The sequence below is a fragment of the Podarcis bocagei genome, assembly GCF_964188305.1.
Source record: "Podarcis bocagei genome assembly, chromosome: 11".
Lineage (NCBI taxonomy): Eukaryota > Metazoa > Chordata > Lepidosauria > Squamata > Lacertidae > Podarcis > Podarcis bocagei.
The window spans coordinates 51,144,024-51,163,636 of NC_138136.1; the positions used below are offsets into that span (position 1 = coordinate 51,144,024).

The following is a 19,613-nucleotide window of genomic DNA, read 5'->3' on the forward strand; positions in this document are numbered from 1 at the left end:
TGTTTCTTCCTCTTAATTGAAAATCGTTAAATTTAGGGATGGGGAGGGGGCGCCGAGGAAGTGGATGGAGAGAGTGGCGGGGCGACTTTTGCATAAGTGATATTTATCGCAAAGGTGAAAACAATTAACTAGCGTGTTCAGAGCTTCTGCCAGCGAGGGCAGGCCGGCCTGGCGATGGTTACGCGCGGCTAAGGGGAGAGACCACCACTACCAGCCCAGCCCAGAAAAGGCTGTTAGGAGAAACGTCTGCCTTCTGCATCTCTCTCTCAGTGTGGATAAATTTTAATGGTAAAATTCGAACCAGTGAAACCCGTCGGCTCTTCCTGCTGCTGCTTTTTCGAGTGGCTGCCTATTATTATTATTATTATTATTATTATTATTATTATTATTATTATTATTATTATTGCAGGCTGCTTTCTGCTTGAGCAAACAGCCTAAACAGACATTAAATATGTAAAGAAATCACCCCGGCACAGCGGCCCATCTCGCCCTGTGGGGCTTGAGCATGAATTTTTAATAGCTCAGAGAGAGAGAGATGGAGAGACTATACCAAGTCACCTTCCATCATCACTCAAACGCGGCTCTTGAAATTGGCCAGACCTTCCCCCACCCCTCTGCACAGGTCGCTGCTGTTGCAGCTGTGAAATTGACTGGACCAAACGGTGGGTTGTCACTCCCTTGAAATGCGCAGAAACCTCCACCCTCGGTTTGCTGCCAAGGCTCCAGTTCTGTGACTCCTCAACCCAAACCGGAGTGCGCTTCGCAATCCACCCCCACCCCACAAGCGTTCCTCATTTCCCCCCCGCTCTCCATAAGCACCCAGATTTAGTTTAATAATTCATAGAAAGAGGGCTTTTGTTCTTTTTCTCTGCGCACGTCCCCCGCGCTTTTGCTGGTGTCTGCAGCTACGCGTAAAGTCCATGGTAATATCTCCTCTCTCCGTTGGATCCTTCCAGCAATGCCAGCTGCTTCTCCAATAGACAAGCTGCGGTGGTGAATATGGCAATATTGGCCATCCCCGCACCGTGGAGAACTCCTTAGGCAGCGTTGCAACAAGTGTGCCAGGGCTACTCGGAATAAAACGGCGGATCAACATCCAAAACGGAGCCGGAGCGCATCTACACGCGGTTTTTCAAAAGGTGCAACCCGCATACTGTTGAAAGTAACAAGGGAACGAGATTGTGGCTGTACTAGAAACCTTATCAAACAATCAAGTTTTTCCTCCTCTTTAACTGACTCCTAGCCGCACCTTCAACGCACCTGCTGGAAGGAAAGCTCGTTGATTTCAATGGGCCCTACTTACGCGTAGCGCATTCAGAGGGGAGCTGCAAGGAAGCAGCCTAAGAGCACAAGCCTCTATATGTTTACTCGGAAGTAAGTGTCGCTGTGGAGTTAAAAGTGCAACCTAAATGGGATCGCGACGCCAAAAACGTTCATAATAGTATCTTAGCCTACTGATATATAATAGGCAGGACAGGAAAGTATTTCCCACCTATTGTCACCCTGGCACCTCTGATTTTGGATTATAATCGGGCAGCTTTGAAGGTCAGCATATTTTTTAATGCTTTGAAATATGAGCTTCTAGACACAAGATGTGCGTGCGGTCCCATTGGAATCCATAGGGTTTACTTCCAAAGAAGGGCGTTGAGGACTTGAATCCTAAAAAGCAAGAGACTTGGGGGTGCATTCCAGCGCTTCCCCCCATTCTGAAATTCCTTCGGCTCTGCGTAAATCAGAAAAATCAGAAAGAAATATGGGACCCCCTCATCACCCCAGTCTAAAATAACGCCGCGTTAAACCAAGAGGAAAACGCCACCGTAAGACTCTCTCCGGCCCCCCTCCCTTCGTTCCCAACGCTTTGCTTTATTACCGCAAACAACCTTGCTATTAAAAGGGGGAATACCATGCAAAAGGCGGGTCGATAGACCAATTCAGACGGTTCTCACGTTAATTATCATCAGTAAGACCCAATGAGAAAGGGGAGGGGGGCCGAGAGGGAGGGAAGGAGCGGGTGGAAGCGGAGCTCATCTTTGGAGACGAGGTGTTCACAAACTGTCTTGTTAGGGAAAGAGTGACGTGACAACACACACACACGAACAAAGGATGTAGCCACATACCCAGCCTCGCCAGGAAAGCAAAACGTTCACACATTCAATTTCCTCTCCTGCCTTAGTTTCCCACGAGCTGGTAACGCGGCTCATAATTAAGAGAGCAGGATTGCTAATTATTAATAAATCGCTGGAGACGCGTCAGGAAAAGAAACCCCACTCCCCACCCTCCTAGCGCCCCCTCCCCAAAGGAGAGGGATTTGAAATCTCCTGCAAAGGATCGATCAGTCCTTTGGTATATCTATAGTAAAAGGCAAGGGTAATTTTGGAGATGGGGTGGGGTGGGAAATTGGGGTGAGGTGAGAAGAATTTGGAAGCGAAGTCATCTCTTGGGGGGTATCCCTATGTAGTAGTTTTCCCCTCTGCTAATCAATACCAGCCAACGATTAATTGCAACAGACCAGAATCAATCAAACTACAGGTGAATGAGGCAATTGTCAAGGATAGAGGAGGAGGGATTCCTTTTATTAAACGCGGTTGTAAACATTGGACGGGGGCGTTAGACTGTGTGAGAATGTTTAAATATGCCCAGCTGGAGCAAGCCTAGGAAACAATAGATCTCAATGTACCAGAAATCAACACGCTCCTCTGTGACTCTAGCCTTGGGCATCTAACTACCTTGTGATGAAGGGTGATGAAAGGATGAGAGGCGAATCCCCGCGCAGGGTTATCTTTCCATACCCGAGGCTGCACCGCAAAATAGCTGTCAAAACCATGGTGCAATCAGTTCCCCCTACTGATGCATACATTATATGGGATGGAAATATATGTATTTATACACATTCCCTTCTGGCGTCTCCCAGTTTCAGCCCATTCAGCGTGATTTGCATAGTAAGATCTGCCGACCAGATCCCCCTGCCCACCTTTATCCAGCTGATTCATTTGTCAACAATCCGTACTGTAATATTTTTTCATTACGCACAAATGGACGAAATTCCTTGCCATCTTTAGAACAATAGAAGGGGTAGAAGGCTTCCCTTAGCTGCCACTAGAGGGCGCCCGCAAACAACTCGGCACACATCAAAAGAACAATATACCAAAAAATGTGATTGTTCTCTCTCCTTCCCCCTCCCCCCACGCTCAAATATATCCAATCTGTTCTGCAGAAAATAGCGCCCTTTCCCCTGCTTCCTTCCCTCCCTCCCAAAAGAGACCCCAAGCTTTCTGATGCGTTCATCTGGTAGCTTTCAATCTCAGCGCCTCCTTTTTCGCAGAGCGAACGCGGGTTTTAATTCTCCATTTCCACTCATGATGACTTTTAAATGATACACACACATATCTGAAGGGAAAGGTGGGGGGTGGGGATAGACGAGGATGGAAGATTTCCACCTCGACACAACCACACACGCTTTTATTTATCTTGCAGACACCATAGCACACTCCAAAAAAGAAAGGCTTTGGTTTTGTGCTCCATTTCGAATGTAATAAATAGACGAAAGAATTCACAAACAGCACTCAGAGATTGGAATTGAGAAAGGCACTGTCCTTTCCCAAAGCTGGGATAGTCAACGTGGCGCTCGCCAGATGCTTTTTGCACTCCCCTTAGCCCCAGACAGCATGGTCAGTGGGTCAGCAGTGAAGTCCAGCATCACCTGGCGAAGGGCACTAGGTTGGCGACCCCTGTTTCACAGCATACACAAAGCTGTAGCTGTCTTCTCCCGCGCCCGCTCCCCGCGCATCCTAAAAGCTGGTCAGGGGAGAAGAGCTGCTCCCTTTTCTCCATCTTCCAGGGAACTTTCCTGAGAGAGAAGGGGCACAACACAACAACAACAACACAACCCTCTCCCAAGAAGATGTCTAATTTTGGAGCATTCCTACTCGGAAGATAGAAACATCGGGGATTGTTTATCCAGAAGTACCACAGAGACCCAAACCGAGACCACCGAATTAATAATAATAATAATAATAATAATAATAATAATAATAATAATAATAATAATAATAAATAATAATAATAATAATAATAATAATAATAAGGCGGCAAGGGCGCGGAGGGAGGCGGGAAGGAGACCAAAGGGCCTGGGCATTGTCTCGCGAACATCCTCTCCCGAAAACCAAGGCGGTTGGTTCTTGGGACAACCCATCAGCCAAGTTCAAAAGCCTGTGCAGCACTCAGGCCCTACACACACACACACACACACACACACACACACACACACACACACACAAACACACACACACGTAGGCTAAGTAACCTCTCTCCCTAGCCTCCAACCTCTTTTGACCCGAGGACCAACAGACTTGGCCGCTGACTCCCTGGGAGAGCGAATATTCTGGTGACCCCCCGTGACACAAGGAAAGACCGGGGAGAGCGAGAGGGACGGGTGGGAAGGCTTACCAGCAAGTCTTAAGGCTGACATCCTCTGGAACTCGGGTTCCTGCAGCCATTTCCACATTCTCCTGAAGGTCTCCCTGCCCGATTTCAGTTTACTCCAAGGTTTAGGGTTCCTTAGAAGGTCTGAAAGGGTCCCCTGAGAACGGCACAGCACCCTCTGGGCGAAAATGGCCTGCGGGATGCTGTAGCGCTTCAGCTCGGCCGTGATTCTCTGCGCCACTTCTTTGGTGTTGATCTCTTCCAGCTGCCCGGAGTTGTTGACCTGGGTTCCCGAGGAAGAAGACGGGGGCCTCTCCCTGCCGGAGGCCAAGACCGGCCCGTGAGACTGAGGGTGGCCTCCGGGGTGGCTGGGGTGGTGCATCCCGTTGAGGTGAGACATCATAGGCGCCGGAGGGGTGCCCAGGCCCCGCGACAGGTGCTGCTCCCCGCGGGCCAGCATGGCAGTGTGCGCGTCGAAGTTGGGGCTCAGCATCTTCTCGTGGCCCGCGGGGCCGTAGCTCTGCAGGCCCTGCTGGGTGTTGTGGATGGAGCCCAGCCCGTTGCCCAGAGGGCTGCCGCCCAAGGGGGACAAGCTCTGGCCCATGCCGGGCATCTCCTTGTAAGGGCTGTAGAGGTTGTTCATGGCCGGGAGGCCCCTCTCGTCGCGCATGAGGGTGAAGCTGCCGCTCACGTTGCCCGACAGGCGCTGGTGGTGGTGGTGGTGCGCGTGCGGGTGGTGGTGCGGGTGGTGGTGGTGGTGGTGCGGGTGGTGGTGCGCGTGCGGGTGGTGGAACTTATCCGACACGGTGGAGATGGGGGGCAAGGGCTGCAGCGGCGTCAGCGTGGTGTAGGTGCTGGTCATGCTCATGCCCGGAGGAGACGAGTCGCACGGCATGCTCATGGCGTGGTGCAACGGGATGGACAGCTCCGCGCGGTAGTCCCCCGCGCCGTCCAGCAACGAGGCCATGCTGGTCACCATGGCTGAACGCGACGAGGCGGACGCCAAGTCCTGGTGGGAAGGCGGCGGCGGCGGAGGGCCTGGAGGCGGCGGCGGCGGCGGCGGCGGGTGGACCCGGAGCGATCCGGCGCTCCGGCTGCTGGGGTGGTGGTGGGGGCTGGGGCTGCCCATCAGCTCCTGCTCATGGCTCGAGGGCCCGTGCAAGGGGCCCAGCGTCTCCATTGTCATCTCCGGGTTCATGGCGCAGCTGTCCAGCTCTTTGGTTAGGCATCGATAGGAGGTGCACGCAGTCTTCATTCAGTCCATGGAGAGGGGTGGTCGGCACCAGGGGGCTTCGCGGGGGTGGGTGCAGAGGGGGAAGGCAGGCAGGCAGGCAGACGGAGCTCCGGGGGTCCCTTGGCTCTGGGGAAGGGGAGGAGGTGGGGGGGATCAAAAGCTCCAGCCGCGGCGCTTCGCCAGAGGAAGATGCTGGATGCTGCTGCTGCTGACGCTCCTGCTGTGTTGGGTTTTCCTTTCTTTTTTTTGGACGGGGGGGTGTCGATATAAGGCCTCTCAGTTGTGTGCGTGTGTGAATTGTGTGGTGAGTGCGTGTGGGGGGCGGGAGGGGAGCCGAGAGAGAGAGAAGGGGGGGTGGGGGAGAGAAAGAGAGAGAGAGAGAAGGGAGGGCAGCCACCAGCCTCTCCGTCAGCCTGGCCAGCGCCGCTGCAGCCGCCTCGCCATGTCCGAGCCCTTTCCTGCTCTTACGTCGTCTGTTTGGGTAGCTGGAGCTGTCCAGAGTTGCGATCGAGGCTCGCCTCCCATCAACCTAGCCCAGCCCCGGGGAAAAGGCGGGCTCTGCGGACGGATGGACGAGGAGATCGCCCACTCAGGACGCCTCGCCGAGCCAGCCGGCTCAAGGTCTGCGGGAGCCCGGCCAATGGCAGAGGCGAGGAGGAGGAGCGACGCGCCGGGAGGGTTCAAGCTTGCCTGAAGATTCCCAGGCACTGGAATCAAACGCCAAGGAGAGAGGCAGAGAGAGAGAATGAAAGAGAGAATTTAAAGATGCAGCGTCCTCCTGCCTTGGGTATCGAGACGGAGCTGGCCAGCCCTGTTTTTCTCTTTCTCTCTCTCCGCGCCCAGGCGCAAACAGGGCGCACGGCGCGCACAAAGGGAACGCGGGAGAGGGAGCTTCTGAAGATGGGGGGGGGGGGAGAGGAGAGCCACGCCCGGGAGCTGCCTCCCTTCTCAGAAATAAAAATAAAATAACGGGGTACCGCCAAGGCAGTAATCAGAGGCGGTTAAGTGGGTACCTAAAAGGGGTGGCGATGCCCAGCAGAAATCTCTTTTCCAGCTCTCCTTTCTGTTAGGCACAGGCACCAGCTAGTCAACGTTAAAGGCTACAACACACACACACAAAGACACACACACAAATGTCTATGTAGCGCCCCACTGTTAGTGATTGCCCCCCCGCGCATTTTCATGGTCGGTCTTTATTTAGGGAGCCCACCACCAACCCAGGTATCCAGGGCTGCAACGCATCTGCGCGCCTGCCTGAAAGCTAGCCTCCCTGGAGTCCTGTGGGGTTTCCTTCGAGTAAGACAGGCAGCGGATCCGGCTCTTCCTCACCAAACACCCAGCCCCCTACCCAAGCTTTGCCTTTCTACACCAGCTCAAAGTCCCTCAAAGGTGATGTTCTGTGTTGTTTTTTTACTGGGAATATTTGGGCTGGCTTTGCTGGATGGCTGGTTTTTAGAAAAAAATAAAAATCGTAAATAATAAAAAAAAATGCATAAAACCGACTGTCTCTTGGGGAGGAAGAGGCGGGGGAGAGAACAGAGCTTGTGATCCTAGCCGATCGCCTTTGGATCCGGAGAATCTTTCAGCCTTCTCTCTCCCTTCACCCTGCGCCGCCTTCGTGGAGCGCGACAGAACTTAGCCAAACTTGGCTTCATTATGCAGCAGCCACGCTGATTAGCGGCGGGTTGATCTTTGCTGAGGAGCGTGGCGGCCGAGGCTACAGCTCCCCGCTAGGTAGACGGCAGCGGCGGCGCCTGCCTCGTTGCAACCACAAACAACAACAAGGGGTGTGTGTGTGAATATGCATAATATATGCGCTATTTATGGAGAGGGGGTGGCCCTTTATGGAGATCTCGGCAGTCCCAAGAATGCCTCTAGCTGGGCTGCTTCGCTATTCCATCCCAGTCTCCTCCTCCTCCTCGCCTCTTTCCAAAAAGAGGCTTCGGCGGAAGTCTGCGCCGAATGAGTCCTGCAATTATGGACTATGAAACTGGCATCTCGATCCTTAATAGGGCGCATGGAGCTTAAGCAGACTGACGCAAGGAATAGAGAGGTCTCTGCCCCGAGGGCACGAAGCATTAAATTTACAAATTTTCCAGGTCGCCTTTTTGCGCGCAAGTATCGCAATCCTATGCATGCACACCGGCTCCTGAACACGTCGGAGCTGCGCACTTACATGGCCGTGTATTGCAAGGGCAATCCAGTTGCGAAGCCAACGGCCAAGATTCGGCCGCAGCTAGGCGCCGCTGCTAAAACGCCCATTGATTTCAATGGGAAAGTTCAGCGCCTGCAATGGGGACTTATAAGGCATTTAATTTAGGCTGGATCGTGGCCAATGCGCTTAGCTGTCCATGGAAGCAAGACCCTTGATTTTAGTGGGGCTCAGCTCCACACACACCCTCCTTTGGAAGTAGGATAGGATGGCAAGCTTATAAAGAGCACGGTTTCCTCGAATGTAAACCTCACTAATGTGAGAATATCCAAGGAGACGCTTGGCTGTCTTGTGTTAGGGACCCCCAACACGGCAGAAGCTTTGCAGTAGTTGTGCTTTCAGGAAGTTTAATGAGATTTCGTGTGTGTGTGTGTGTGTGTGTGTGTGTGAGAGAGAGAGAGAGAGAGAGAGAGAGAGAGAGTCGAAACAAATGCCAAAGGCCTGAACACCCTCGAGTTTAATTAGCAGATAATAAAGAAAATACAAATGTATGGTGATTATGATTATTAAAAACCTGTACTTTTGGTGGTTACTTTCCAAACAGCTCTTAATAACCAGAAACACAGAGACTCCAGAAGATTAACCCCAAGGGATGCAGTTGGCCCGATTCATATCAAGACATGGAACCTTTACCTTAGCTTATTTACTCCCAAGCAAATTCGCCCTAAGTTCGACATAGCTTCCTCCTCTGGTTACTTCGCCCAGGGTTGCAAGGAGGAAATTGACTTCGTGCAAGCAAATCCTTTACAGACTTACTTTGGAGTAAGCCCTAATAAGCTCGTGGGTTGCCATTCTGAGTGCAAATATGTCTAAGATCCTGCTGCACGTTCTACACCGAACTTTTTTTTTTAACCGTCCAATGTACATTCACTTGCGAGTAAGAAGAAGAAGAAGAAGAAGAAGAGTTTGGATTTGATATCCCGCCTTTCACTCCCCTTCAGGAGTCTCAAAGCGGCTAACATTCTCCTTTCCCTTCCTCCCCCACAACAAACACTCTGTGAGGTGAGTGGGGCTGAGAGACTTCACAGAAGTGTGACTGGCCCAAGGTCACCCAGCAGCTGCAGGTGGAGGAGCGGAGACACGAACCCGGTTTCCCAGATTACATGACTACCGCTCTTAACCACTACACCACACTGGCTCAGTTTTTGAGTAAGCATGCCTTCAAACAAGAGAAATAAAAGGCCTTTGAAAGGACCGAGACTCAAACATAAATGAAGACTGCAGTCCTATACTGTATACCTACTGTAAGGCCCATTGGACGCAGTCGGACTTACTTCTGAGTAAACATATAGGATGGCGCTTGCAAGCTGACCCAAGGGAAGTGTTCCTGTAGATCACCCACATCAAGTAAAATTGATGTCTAAGGAATTTACTCCTGAGTAAGGAGTCGATCTTGAAAGCGGCCCAGCCCCAAATCATTCCCCCCCCAAAATTCAGAAATTGAGGGCTTCCGCTGAATTGGGTTGGGCCAATTCCGGACCTGAGAAGGTGCAACCCTAAGCGTGCTTACTCGGAAGTAAACCCTATCCAGCTCGGCTAGCTAGCGTCGTCGCAGTGGGATCCTATGCATGTTTCCTCCCTCATTGGACATGGCGAGGGTTACTCCCTAGCAAGGCGGCTTGCAGTCACATCCCACGCGCATTGATCCACCAGTTAAGACCCCATTCAGTGCCCTGGGATTTTTGCTCCAGTCGCGATGCTTATTTAGGATTACAGCTTTGGGGTCCTTCCAGAGGCCTTGCGTACCCGCCCACTAGTACACATCCACCCCTCGCATTTTCTGTGCCAGCCTCCTTGGACTAGCCAGCCGCCGAGAGAGAGAGAACGAGAGCGCGCGCAGCCCCTTCCAGAAGTAACAGCTTCTCCAAGGGGGGGGGGGACGAGAGAGCAGGTTGAGGCTGCGCAGATGTTGCCTTTGTTTAAAGAGACAGTAATTAAGGGCAGGAGGGACATAAGTTTGAAAAGCGTGACCTATTTTCTTTTGATCAGCTGTCAAAAGAAGAGCGGGGGGTCTCTTAAGACAGTCCCTTCCAACCACTTCCAGCTGTTAGAGAAAACTTGGCTCGGAAAACAATGGTGGGCTGCGGGGGGGGGCGTGGAGAAAGAGAAGCCCCACTTTAAAAAAAAACAACTTGAGAAAAGCTTGCAAAATAAATCTTTGGACCAGTGACATGGTCTTGTGGGGCTTTTTGAGGGGGGGGACACGGAGGGGGGGAATAGTAGCGCCCCTCCCCCAAATCTCGAGGACGCTTGAGACCCTCATGCTAAAACAAAAAACAGGACTTCTAACGAGACGTGATTACTCAAAAGTTAATAATAATAATAATAATAATAATAATAATAATAATAATAATAATAATAATAATGGCCACTGAACTCAATAGGATTTCATTGGTATTATCATTTGAATGGGACTTGCCCCTAAGTAAGGTTTGAGTATGGGAGAGGGCGGGTTGCTCGTACGTAAAGCCCTTAGTATGAATACATATGGCCTGAGCCCAAGCGTGTTTATTCTGAAGTAAACCCTGCGTGGATTGGGACTGTCTCCCACGTAAATTCGCTGGAAATGGAAGCTATAGGCTGCAACTCTATGCACGCTTACTTAGGAGGCGGCTCCACTGAACCCAACGAGGTTAATTCCTGAGTAAACATGCCTAGGATCAAGACTACAAGGACCTGAAATTGATTCAGTATTGGCCTCGGGAGCGGTAAATTCTCAAACCACTCGCTTCTGGAGTAGTCCTCTTGAATGTAGGCTAACAACGGTAGTGATAGGAATAATGAAGATGATGATAAGTGGATAATTTGAGGATAGAGAGGTTCAGTCGCTTTCAGGATTGAAGCCCTACGTGGGTGCAAGAGTCCTAGACAGCGGTGGGAAGGAAGTCCCAGCTTCTCAGGTAAAGCAACAAGGTTAACTCAATAGACGTTGGGGTATCAGTCCTTCCGGATAGCCTTCTTAAAATTTCTGTGGTATTAAATGATCAAATAGGATTAGGCTTGCAAACAAACAAACACATTATATTTTGTGCTAAAATAAATCTCTCTAATATTACCTGTATCTTGATGTGGGTAGTATAACCCCTTCCATAAAATATTATAATAATAATAATAATAATAATAATAATAATAATAGGGATTAAACTGAAGGAAGTCACTTTGAGATGCAACCTTTCTGAGCTGGGTTCAGGGGGTCAGGAGTCCAGTTCCTTACCCAATCATCCTGCTGCATTTTTTAATTGTTGGTGGAGCACCGTCTCTCAGCCCAGTCTACCTCACACGGTTATTATGAGGTTAAACAGAGGGTGGAAAGGGGATTTCTCCAAGGAGCGAGGAAAGAATAGAAACGTCACCATAAACATTTTTAGATAGGGAATGTGTATTAATTTATGGGCACGCATCTACATTTCTTGCCAAAAAAAATTCTAGTTTTTTTGTTTGGTTTTGGTATGTCACAGCAGAATAAAAAGCCATTGGAATTATTTCAACTCCCTCCCCATTAAAATCTTAATCCTGACAACAATATAAATCCTATAAAAAGTGGGTGGGAGGAACACTTTTGAAACGTGCTCAGTTTGGGGCTTGAGAGGGAGAATCTCCTGTTTGGTAGAAATAGGAAAATCCATCCACGTGTCAGTTTTAAACTAAGAAGGAGGTGTTTTCACAGCGGACTCCAGAGGAGCCAATCGCAATTCCTGGGTGCGAATCCGCTTTGCTCCTGAAAGAAAGCCTCTCTGACTCGCCTCAGAAGAGGGGGATCCACCGCACATCGAAACGATTAGCTGGGATTAGCAGCACTCCGCGCTCCTAAACCCGTTTCCCGGAAAGCTAAGACCAACTGATCTCCAGCCGACTTACTCGCAAAGGTGCCTCCATTCACACGTGACGCTGCGCTAAATCGGACGAAACCCCAGCAGATCGCTCCACCTGCTCTTTTGTGCCACTCAGGCCGCAACCCCAACGCCAATTTACCCGGGAGTAAGCTCCACTGCATTCAATAGGACTTACTTCTAAGTAGGCATGACTTAGACTGCGCTGCCAGCTTCCAATCTCTGTCAAAATCAGGATCCATCCGTTTGTAAGGTTTGAGGGGGAAGAGAACCCCTATTTGGAGCAAAGCGTAAACATGCGGCACCCAGGAACCCCCAAGGCTGGATTTTTGAAGATCTCTGCGGCCTTTTTCACCTACATTTTCCTGTAGGGAAAAAGGGGAGCAGTGAGTGCCCCTATTCTCTTAACCTGGGGGGGGTGGGCATGGCGGGTTGAGGTTCTCTAGGGTGGGAGAAGATCAACCTGGAAAAATAAACCTGTTTTCTGGCTGCTGAGCTCCCTGGTCACGTGGGCCAGAGTTTAAAGGTGAGGTGTTGCGTGTTCCCACCTCCGGATCAATACTCTGCTTTCTGTATGGAATCAGGCAGACAAGCGGCTCTTTGTGTGCTGAATATGCCTTTGACTCGGCTCTGGATTTCCACGCTGAGCGTCTCGAAGGCGAAATGAAAACAAGTCTCCAACACCCCTTTTGTAGGGAAAGAGGCACACGACACAGGATTATTTCAGATTAGGATCGTTTCCTATCCAGGGCATTAAATGACTGACAAACACACATAAAACGCCTTGCTCGCAGGAGTCCTGGGAACCTCAGCTGGAAGCGTCACCATATATATATATATATGCCTTTATTATCAGCAATGATAATAATCGTTTAAAAAAAGGAAACGTGCTCTTGGATCTGCATAAGTGTTTTGCTTTTTACCGTGCTATTTTAATTTCTTTCTCCCCCCCCCAAAAGCAGTAAATAAGAGTGACTCAGGAATTGCCCCCCCATTAATATTTGAGAAAAATTGCCCGCACCCCAATGATAGGAGACGTGGGTTTGCAGACAGCTGTTTTTACGCATCCAATAGCAAGCGTGGGGAAGGATATCAAATACTGTTTTGATATCAAATATTCTCAGCGTCTTTCTATAATTGTAAGAGGAATCCTGCATGCTTGTGCCAGAATTTAACCTTTCTCCTCTTCAGTCCTTTATATTAAAAGGTGTGTGTGTGTTCTCCAAATATACTTAACCTCTCTCTCTCTCTAATATATATATATATATATATATATATATATATATATATATATATATATATATATATATATATATATATATATATATATAAATCTATGTCATCATGACACCAGCGTGCAATATTCGAGGAGCAATCGTGGGCAGATTGAAGTCAAATTTGAGCACTCAAGTCCCATTCATTCCAGTGAGGGAGATTTAACCACCAATTCATCATCCCCCCTCCCCATTGAAAACAATGAAATGTTTAAACACACACACACACACACACACACACACACACACAATTTAATGCTATTCCATAAATGTGTTGGCATACATTGTATATGTTTTTATCTGATAGCCATTCAGGCATCTAGCAGTATTTTTGCTCGCGTCCTGAGCGAGGTTTGTGGAAAGATCTCAGGCTGAACCCCGCCCCCCGCTCTCTCTCACACACACACACGTGTGCACGTGTGCAGCACGAATGGCTGTGTCCTCGTGTGCAAAACCTTCATTCCTTTTGGGAACAACCTAATTGTACACGGTGTGCTGGATGATTCTCTGTGAAGGTCCATCGGTGCCCTCTGATTTTTTTTAACCCCTTGGTCTCCTCTGAAACAAACTAAATCCTCGGGTACACGTGTTTAAACACGCCGCCCAATAGATACACGCACGCAATAGATATTTTAAGCGAGTTTGTATTTGCTACAGAGGGGGTGGGGGAGAGGGTGAAATCTCAACATTTAATGGGGGGGCAGGGGCAGTAAATTTTTTTCTAGGAGGTGAAGAAGCAAAGAATAACGTGCCAGTGATATTTTTTTGTCGGTGAAATGTCTTTATATTTATTTTTAAAACCCTTCCACAGGTCTGTGGGATACTAGGGAGGCAGGCGTTGGGTGGACCTGAAGTCTCTCTCTTTTTTAGTTTGGAAGGTTTTCTTTTCCTGTCCCCCTCCCCTCCTTCTCTTCCTTTTCTTTCTCCTCTTCCAAAACCATCTGGCACGTGAGTGCGGGGGTATTGATCAAATCCGTGTGTGCTGGTGACCCCATGCTAATCTATAGCGTTGCTGGCCATCAGTTTTGCTTAGGAAGCGCATCTGCCTGCCCTGTTCCGCTCCCAAACAGTGCTCTGATCCTTCCTTCAGGTTCCCCTTTGCCCCAACTCCAACCTCCATTCAGGGGTAAGTCATGCGCGCTCTCTCTCTCTCAATCTCTCTCTCCTTTTCTTCACATTTTGTTTTGGGGAGGTGGGGGCTGGCGGGGCGACAAAGGACCGAAATGCCGTAGACCAGGCTTTCCTGCGTTTGGCGAGCTTCTCCGATTTGACTTCGTGGAACATGAATAATAATAATAATAATAATAATACTGGCGAATTAACAGCAGGAAGGAGTTTGCAGGAAGGCCTAGGGAGATGCCGCGCAGATACTGGCGCTGCGTTTAACATCTGGAAGAGGAGGTGGACTCGCTTTCTCTGTGGTTGTATTTAAAGCAGAGGCACCTCAGGGAAATGTCCGGACGGTGAACGCGAAGGGGAGAAGGGTTTGGCCGGTGAAATGAGCTCGCCCCTTTAGAAAGACTCAGTGGCGTAGCGTGGGTTGTCAGCACCCGGGGCAAGGCAAGTAATTTGCGCCCCCTAACCCTAACCCCCAGATGTTGCGCCCGGTGCGGCCGGCCCCCCCTGACCCCCACGCTACGCCACTGGAAAGACTCCAAAGAGGCGCTGAGATCTTGGGTGCCAATTCAAAGGGAATGAATTTAAAATCCTATTACTTCCGCCCATCACCCTAGGAGTCAACGTTAGGAGATGATCTAGGTAAGGAAGTGAGGAAGAGCCTCGCTTCTTCTGGCAAGAGGGAGAAGTTTTGCAATGTGTCCGAAGTGGAGTTTGAGAGTTTCATAGCTTTCTTGGTTGGAGAAAGGCGGGGGAGATGGGGGCAGAAAGACTTGGGTGCGAATTGCAAGATTTATGCGGCTGTAAATGCCAGAGGAACAAAAAGGAGAAAGGAAAGGAAGAAAGCGATTGGACAAGGGAGGGATCCTGCTCCTACTGAAGGCGAATGCAGTTGGGGTTGGAGAGAGAGAGGCAGGATTGGTAGTCCGAAGCGCTTTTTTGGGTGGAGCTTTTTTTCTTGGTGCAAAATGAGGTGGTCTGCAAATCTGGCCTCAAGGTATGAGCAAGGCAGTGGTGGCCTTGAAACTGGTGAGTCTTAAGACTAGCCACCTGTCGGGATTTGGGGTACGGTGCCCTCCTCTCTCCATCTCCCCCCCTATCTCTCCACTCCAAAAAGCTTGGGGCTGAGGAGAGGAAGAAATGGATGCGGGGAAGAAGAGGGGGTGCAAAGAACCGAGATGGGCGCAAGAGAAAAGGGAGGACAGAGCCACCTCCCCAAAAAGTTTCGAAGTTCCTTGACTCACAGGCTGGCGAGTCAAGGCAATTGGCCAGGAAAGATCGCACATTTCGGGAGATGAAACTCAACCCAAGAGTCCTGTGACACCTGCAAGGCTAACACATTACCGTGGTGTCAGTCACCACCAGCTTTTCCTGTAAGGGAGCTGAGGCTCCAGTCCAGGAAAATGTCCGTACAGTTGACCAATGTATAATAATAATGATAATGATGATATAATGATAGCCACAGACTAACATAGCTACCACTGTTGAATTTACCACGTTTTTCACTTCGAGGTTGAAAGGGCTTATTTTTCGTATGTGTGTGAGGGTCTCCTTTCTCTCCGTCCAACACCCCCTTATTTCCCACCTCCCAGTTTTTAATCAGTAACTTCGAAAGGAGTTCTCTCTCTCTGTCTCTCTCTCTCTCCTTGTTTGGCGGGACAATCTTATCTCTGGCAACCCTGTGGCCATCTTTTGTTTTGTTAAAGCTGCCCTCTTTTCAATTCACCCTCTCCACCCCTTTCAACCCCTCCAAACAACCCCACCAACCCGCCCCCCCTCCTCCAGGAATCTGTTTCTTGCTGCTGGGAATCGCTAGATGGAAACGTCACCTTCTTTTAAGGTCAGAGAAAGTTAATCCTGTTTCTATTCTAACCCACCGAGGAGGACATCAGGGAGAGTTTCAAATACGACAGAAAAGAAATAAAGAAGGGAAAAAGAAAAAAGGGAGAGCGCGCAGCCTTCCAAATCATTGCATCAAGATAGCTCAATTATACTATTTTGGGTTTTGAGCGTGGAAGGAGAAAAAAAAGAAAGAAAAGGCCACAGGTTTCTTTGAAAGCAGAGGAAAGCTCTAGGGCTGGATCCAGACTTAATCGCACATAAAGTAAGTTAGGCATGGCTTACTTAAGTCCCATTAAAACCCACGAGTCTAATTCGAAGTATGACCTTAAGTCTGGCGTCAACCCCGTAGACCTTTGGAAAGGGAAAAATGCGATTTACAGTACTGGTGGCTAATACGATTGCCGCTTGGGCGCAAGAGCACTTGTGTTGGGGGGAGCAGCCTCCCTTTATGAACAGAGGAAAACTTCCCAATTGAAAGCCTCAAAGGGGGGAATGGGAGGGGGTGTATGGTGAAAGAGAGGTGACATTTTGCCCCTGTCCCTCCCATTAAACTGAAGACACCCCAGGAGTTCAGCAGGCTGCCGTTTCCATCGCCCTCTTGATTCGATTCCGGTGCTGTTTGTATTTCCAAGAGGACTCCATCCGGCTGAACGCCAAAGAATTTGGTTTAACTGGGATGCTGACTGACTCCACCGTGTGAGGCTTGTGTACGCGAGGTGTGTGTACCCTTGTGCTGACCTGCATGTATGCATTCATACACCAGACTCCCCAGGAGCACACGCAAATTGGTGGTAGCAATACAAAACAATACAGTACAATACAATGCAATACAATGCGTTTTAGTTATTTAAATTCAAAGGCCACTTTAACCCAGCTATAGAACCTTCCCATTCTTACATCTTACGCAGTACCTTTCTTAAACATACCCAATTTTATCTTACGCATGCTTTATTTGTGAGACTGTACAATTAGACTTTATATGTGTAGATTTATACCCCCTTTTATATATTCATATACATACCTCTGTCTACATTTTTTTCTATATACTTTCTGCATATGGATTATTTAATTATACTTTATTTATCTACGTGGCTTATTTTATCTTTCTTTCTTTCTTTCTTTCTTTCTTTCTTTCTTTCTTTCTTTGACATTTTAATAAAAATAAATAAATAAATAAATCCAATGAGACCGAAAGCTTTTAACGTCCTTTATGGAGAGATCCCGAATTTTCCTTTCAAACCCGCAGTCCTCTCGTGATTCCAACTCAGGGACATCCTTCCCTCAAATAAGAAAGTATGTATAAAATTGAGTCTTCTCCTCTCATCCCCCCTAACAAGCGACTCACCCTCCGTTTAACACGGGAGGAGGAGGCGGGCGGGGCGGCGGCGGGGGGGGGGGTCCCGAAGCAAAGCGGCGCGAGGTCTCTTTGTTCCGCTCAAGTTGGGCGTGAAATCTTTTTGTTGCGCTTTCAAAAGGAAGGCAAAAGTTGCTGTTGATTGTCAAAGGGACAAATTTAACTCTCCGAAAGCGGAAGCTGGCTTCGGAGGAGAAACTCGGGCCGCGATTTTTTTAATTTATCGCCACTTTGGGGTGGACTCGCTCCTGGTCGAGGACATTTCACGTTTACTTGTGAGAAATCCAAAAGAGAAATGCAGCCGACGTCTCTCTTTCTGAAGTTTAAGGGAAGGAGAGGGAGAGGAGGAGGACATACGAATTTAAAACCTGAAAAGTTTGAGCTATAAATAATTTTCTTTCTTTCTTTTTTACTTTAGGGGGAAGTTTCCCACTTGTTGGAAACGATAAATCTACAGGCAGCGACTGTTCTGAGCTATAGGAAAGCCTGCTTCGATCTGAGGTCTTTGGAAACTTTAAGAATAGCATGAAAAATTTACTAGGTTTCAGCTCTTTTCGGTGGAAGGTGCCCGAAAAACTATATTTTTGGAAATATCTTTCTAAGCCAGTATGGGAACAAAGGAAATTTGTATATATATATTTTTTAACTCTCGGGTGTTTGCTTGAAGAGTTTTCCTGACATCCAACAAATTTCTTCACGGCTTCGCGCTCCACGCAAACACCTGCCCAAGATCCCGAAAGCACTTCCCTCAACTCCTCGGTAGTAACTTTTGTTGAAAGCAGTAAACTTCCAATTAATCGAGCAAATCAAAGCCCTGTAAACCGGCTCGTGAGCTTTCCTGCAGCTCGATCCGGAAAGCACTCGAGCGGAATTCAGTTCAAATCGGCTCAGAGATCCATCTAAATCCAACGCACAATGAAAACCTACTCGGCAATTCCGGCTGGATTTGGACCTCGGCGTGGTCGGCGATATGGAAAAGAGAGGAAAACTTCTTATTTTTGATGTGGTGACTTAGCAGAGTCAAATTCTTCGTTTTCCATTAGCTGACTTAAACATATATATATAACTGTGTAAGATCCTACAGCTCAGAGTAGGAGAAATCCACGCTATACTCATAATACTGAAAGAGGTTTGTAAAAGATCGGTTTGTAGTGGACTTCATGAGGTATATATTTAAATCTGCCAGCCTGCGTTGAGGAGGGTGTAATATGAATAATAAGAAATATAATTCATGCATGCTTTATGTTTACACATAGATTAAAATGTGTATATCTATCTCTCATTTCTTTGACATTTATTAATTACACAAAAGACTAGCCATATAAATATATTTATGGCTGTCCCAACTTTTCCTGGAAATTTCTGGTTTTAAGAGAGTTCTAGCTGTCTACTAAGAGTGTCAGAAATGTTAGAAGAGAAGTGTCCTGGAGACGAGAAGCTGAAAGGAAAAAAGGAGGGGAGGTGTCAAAAAAGAAACAACCCATCCAGAATTGTGATTTTTGTGGCGCCCTTCCATCCGTTCGGAAGATGCTATTTTTGTAGGCAAATGTATAGTTTAGAACTCTTCAGGAATACCCGGAATCGGCCAGGAGGAGGGAGAGCTCCCATGCCAAATAAGGGAATCCCTCCTAACAGTACACAATTGGCATTTCCCAAGGAAAGGTTTTCATCTCGGCTGCAAGCAATGGGCGAAGGAGACCCGAGGGCAAATTTGGGACCCCAGTTCCCACCTCTTTCTCTCTTCCCGCGGAGCCCCAGCCCCCTGAAGCAGCCACGGAAAAGGAGACCCTCTGGATTCTCTGACAAGCGGCTTCGGGAGAAACTGAGAAAGGAGGAGGAACCGCAGTCCAGGAAAGCGAATGCCACCATAAATCTGTTTATTTAAGGTTCTTGGCTGTTTTAGCTTTTCAACTGGAGGAGGAAGAATCTAGCAGGCAGTTTAGGTCAGTGCAATAAACACACTCTGGAAAACACGATCCTTTCATATACCTCCCTGCTCCCATAATTTAAGATGTAGTCCTCCTCTGCATACTTTGCCTGGACTAAGCCAAGCTGAACTCAGTAGAATTTACTTCTGAGCAAACAGCATTAGGCCTCCTTTCTGCACTCAGATAGGGGTTCAGAGTCCCGTTGCACTGAGCCTTGCCTGCTTCGGAGTATAAACAGGTGGGAGTGTTGCAGTGCTGAAATCCTTTTGCTGCTGGAGTCATCAGCAAAACTCCCCCTTGGTTTCAATGGAGCAGAATGGCTGCCGAAATGTTTCTGCATAGTTTGAACTTTTATCTTTGTCTTTGTTTCTGCCCGGGTAGATAATATAACCAAACACTTC

The 19,613-nt window shown here is 48.6% G+C and overlaps 1 protein-coding gene and 2 long non-coding RNA genes across 3 annotated transcripts in view; 2 read left to right on the plus strand and 1 right to left on the minus strand.

Moving 5' to 3' along the window:
- ONECUT2 (one cut homeobox 2) overlaps positions 1-6,167 on the minus strand; it is a 74,213-nt gene extending 68,046 nt beyond the window's left edge. The window contains exon 1 of the mRNA XM_081212984.1: positions 4,447-6,167. Coding sequence (XP_081069110.1) covers positions 4,447-5,677 — 1,231 coding nt within the window. The 5' untranslated portion in view covers positions 5,678-6,167. The remainder of the gene's footprint in view (positions 1-4,446) is intronic.
- Positions 6,168-10,342: 4,175 nt separating this feature from the next.
- LOC308597454 lies at positions 10,343-12,512 on the plus strand. The gene is made up of 2 exons (XR_014013001.1): positions 10,343-10,768; positions 11,536-12,512. It is a non-coding gene; the product is annotated as an uncharacterized lncRNA (long non-coding RNA).
- Positions 12,513-17,093: 4,581 nt separating this feature from the next.
- LOC308597517 lies at positions 17,094-18,566 on the plus strand. Its single transcript, XR_014013039.1, has 2 exons — positions 17,094-17,223; positions 17,703-18,566. It is a non-coding gene; the product is annotated as an uncharacterized lncRNA (long non-coding RNA).
- The last annotated feature ends 1,047 nt before the right edge of the window (positions 18,567-19,613 follow it).